Source organism: Microtus ochrogaster, unplaced genomic scaffold (genome assembly GCF_000317375.1).
Source record: "Microtus ochrogaster isolate Prairie Vole_2 unplaced genomic scaffold, MicOch1.0 UNK56, whole genome shotgun sequence".
In the NCBI taxonomy this organism is placed as follows: Eukaryota; Metazoa; Chordata; class Mammalia; order Rodentia; family Cricetidae; genus Microtus; species Microtus ochrogaster.
Window position 1 is genome coordinate 74,243 of NW_004949154.1, and position 3,993 is coordinate 78,235.

The 3,993-nt window shown below is 40.3% G+C and overlaps 1 protein-coding gene across 1 annotated transcript in view; it reads left to right on the plus strand.

Annotated features, from left to right (window-relative positions):
- The first annotated feature begins 1,668 nt into the window (after positions 1 to 1,668).
- Positions 1,669 to 3,993, plus strand: part of LOC101994645 (prostatic steroid-binding protein C1-like) — a 4,547-nt gene continuing 2,222 nt past the window's right edge. The window contains exons 1-2 of the mRNA XM_005369690.2: positions 1,669 to 1,723; positions 3,507 to 3,700. Of these exons, the coding sequence (XP_005369747.2) occupies positions 1,669 to 1,723; positions 3,507 to 3,700 (249 nt within the window). The remainder of the gene's footprint in view (positions 1,724 to 3,506; positions 3,701 to 3,993) is intronic.

Sequence of the window (3,993 nt, forward strand, 5' to 3'; positions counted from 1 at the left end):
ATCAGGGAAATGCAAATCAAAACAACTTTGAGATATCATCTTACACCTGTCAGATTGGCTAAAATCAAAGACAGTCAGAACTTTTATACAGAGAAATCCTATCTCAAAAAAAGACAGAAAAAAGTTATTATTACATTACTTATATGTTAGTGTATGTGTGGGCATGCATTTATCTGGGCAAGCACGTGAAGGTCAGAGGGCAATCAGTGGGAGGCAGTTCTCTCCTTTTACCATGGGGACTACCTGGATTAACTCAGGTCAGAAGGCTTGGTGGCAAGCATCTTTATTCACTGAGCTATCTTACCAGCCCATAAAAAGGTTCTTGATGAGTTTACATGATGTCCTTCCTTGAGCTAGTAAGAGGATGGAGGGATTTTCTTCTTCATTATGCTGACACAGCAAATGTGCATTGATCTGTACATGCTGAGTCATCCTTGCAACACGGTTGACAACAGCAGATTATCTTTCCATTGTGCTGCTGGATTTTGTTTGCTGAAAATTTGATGAGTATTCGTACAAAATTTTCATTGAGAATACTAGAGTTTTGTGAGTTTATTGTGCGTGTGCGTGTGCGTGTGCGTGTGTGTGTGTGTGTGTGTGTGTATGAGCATGTGCACGCACCTTTGTGTGATTTTGGATCAGAAAAAATGCTGGTCTCATAGAATGTTTTAGGAACATTTCCCTACAATGCAGTTTTTAAATAAAATAAGAATAAATAATCTTAGCTCTCCACATGTTTGATAAAATTCAGTAGTAAAGCCATTTTGTTCTGGTCTCATTATTCTTGGTTTGTGCATTTTTGCTATATATAGACTTTAATTACAAATTGTTGTCTATTCAGATTTTTTAAAGTTCTTCATGATTTCATCTTGATAGAATAAATATGTTCAGAAAGTGCTCCTGTGTTCTGTCACATTGGTTGGGATGAGGTTGACCATAAGGACCCCTGCAAATCCCTTGTTTCCTTTCTGTGGGATAATTGGTAATTTCTCTCTTTTCATTTCATATTTTCTTCATTTTTGTATACTAGTCTAGATGTACATTTCTCAGTTTTGTTCATAGTTTCTAAGACTTGTGTCTTTGTATCATTGGTTTTCCAATGCTTTCTCCTTTATATTTTCTACTTTCTCTCATTCAGTGTTCCCTTTTTAAACTAATTTGGAGTCTATTTGTTTTTTGTTTCCAGTGCATTGAGGTTATTTCTGTCAGGTCTTCTTGATATTTTGATGTAGTTAAAAGCTAGGGTTTGAATGAAATATTGACAAGGTCCAAATGCAAAGCTCTCATTTCCAGGAATGGTATTTGGAGGTTTTGTGTCCTAGGGAATGTCATCCATTGTCAGATGCCACTTGTTCCTGTTGAGAAGAAGGGAACTCATGTGTAATAATCAAAAGCTCAAAAGTAAACTGAAACTTCACAGATTGCTTCCTGGGGATGTGAAAGGTCACCTGAAGAAACAGTAATGTTCCCATGAGGCTGTTCTCCTGGGCTCCAGCCCAACAGAATGGAGAGAGGTGAGGGGATCAGCCCTCACTGAGGCAGGTCTTGTGAGCTGCCTGAAGGGAGGGACCAATAAGGCTCACCACATATAAATACCCTTGGTCTCCAGGGACTCAGGTAGAAGTCATTTGCTCACTGTTTGCTGAGTCTACGAACAAACTGAGCACCATGAGGCTGATCCTGTGTCTTCTCCTGGTCGTCCTAGCTGTTTGTTGCTATGAAGGTGAGCATGATTTATGAACAATCCAGCCACAGCTCCTAGTAAGTTGACCTCTTTGAACAGTTGGTAACTTTATGTGTGATAACGTTGAGGTCAGGAAAAGACAATCTAAAACTTCTCCCACCCCTTTTACTAGCCCTCCTAAAAGCCCAGATAGATTCAACTAATTTTCTCCTGCTCAGGAAGAAAGATGGAGTAGGGGTGGATGATACAAGAAGGCCATTAGAAACAAAGTTCAGGAGAGATTTTCATTAGAGGTGTTGTGTTGGTTGTGCTAATTTTCAGTTTATTGTCTTTGAATCTGGGAAGGTGACTTGAGAGAGCTCTGTTCACAGTCAGTATTTTCCCAGTCTCTGAGTAGTACATCTCAAATCTGTCCACTAGACTCTGAGGGCAAGCAGGCTCATGTAGTCTGCTCAGTTCCCTGGGGTCCTCCAATAACGGGGACAGAAACAGCTCAGTCATTACTACTAAGATGTCTACTTTTCTAAAAAATAAAAAAACTAATTTTTTATAATCAATCCAATTGTGTGTAAACAGAATGTTCCTACAAATTCTGTACTTTCCTAGGGAAGCAAGTTTCATGGGCAGTTACTCTCTTTTCTGTGTCTCCTCCTGTCTGCCTAAATACCCCTCTTCTGATAGTCTACAACACATCCCTACAGACTGATGGGACCTGCTTTAGGCCCACATCAGATGCTGTTTGGGCACCTCCTAAGGGTAGTATCATCATGTCCTTGGAAACACTGGGTCTGGTGACTCATCCCAGTGATCCAAGTTAGGTGAAGCTGAAACAAGGAACTTTGGACTGAGGTCGGACAAGGCCATCTCTGGAGATTTGTGAGGTTTGTGCTATTGCTGTTGTTTTGTGTTTGTTTTTGTTTTTTAAGAGAGTTGAAGAGAATGTGGAACCTAGATTAGGAAAGTTGATTTCTTCAGCTCTACCCAAATATTCATCATAGGACTTTAGAAACCATAAGGTAGCCATCAGCTTCCCTTGTCAGCCTCCCTAGAAGTAAATCTGAGAATCATTGTTGAAGGACAAAGCTTTTCACAGGTTCCTAGATATGTTCTGGTGTGTATCAAAACTGATCAACTCAGCTAAGTGGTGGCACGTGCCTTTAATCTCAGCACTCAGGAGACAGAAGCAGGCAGATCTCTAAGTTCCCTGCCAGCCTGATCTACAGATTGATTCCAGAACAGTCAGAGCTACACACACACACACAAAAAAAAACCTATTTAAAAAAGAATTATAGAATGATCAACTCTTGTAACGTTAGCTTTTTACCTTGAACTGTGCTTGGTGCCATGACCTAATTCCATCTATTTCAAACTGTGACCTTTCTACACATAAGCACTCTGCTTGGTTTTTACTTTTCCCATCTCTTATAAAATTCTAGCTCTGTTATTTATGTCAAAGTTGAATGACACAAAAATTCCTTTTTCAACATCGAAGACACATGAAAATGCTACTGAAGATGGAGGTCAAAACTCCAACTTTTAATGACAGAAAAGAGAATTTCTCCAGCCATAGAAGGTTTGGGGGGTGTAAATGTGGATTAAAGTACAGAAACATAGAGTCAATAATTCTCTTTCCTCAGTCCCTTGCTGTGTGATCTTGAGGAGGTCACACTGTCTTGCTTCAGTGTCGTCACAGGAGGGAGCCACAATACTGGTTATGTTGTCCAGTCTGCAGCCCTAAGTCAGTGACACTCATGCAAAAAATAATTAATTAAATATAAAAGTAATTTTGACTAACTGGATTCTTTCTCCTTACACTCTCCAGCTAATGCCGCCCCAGTCTGTTATGCAGTTAAGCGTGAAACTTTCACCTTCCTACTGAAGAGTGAAGCCGAACTGAAGAAAAACCTTGAGAACTACAATGCACCTCCAGAGGCTGTTGAAGCATTTTTGAAAGGGAAGAGATGTGCAGACAGCACTATGAGCTTCCTAGACAAAAAAAGTGTAGCAGGTGTATTGGTATGTTCATTTGTCTTTATACACTCATAAGGCCACAAATGAACTTGGCCTGACATTCTATAGGAAACACACGGGTGGGGTGAGGCACTGGAATTTGAGGTCACCAGTGGCAGGTTGGTTCAGGCTTACATTATTGATTTGAATTTAGTTATAAACAGGGCCTGGGATAGGTGCCTCTTTCTAGAGTTCCTCCCTGGACACAACACTCCCGGAGCACCCTAACAAGGACAAATTACGCCCTAGAAAGGGAAGACTCAGGGATAACTCTATTGTCATCTACTGGGAACTTTGCT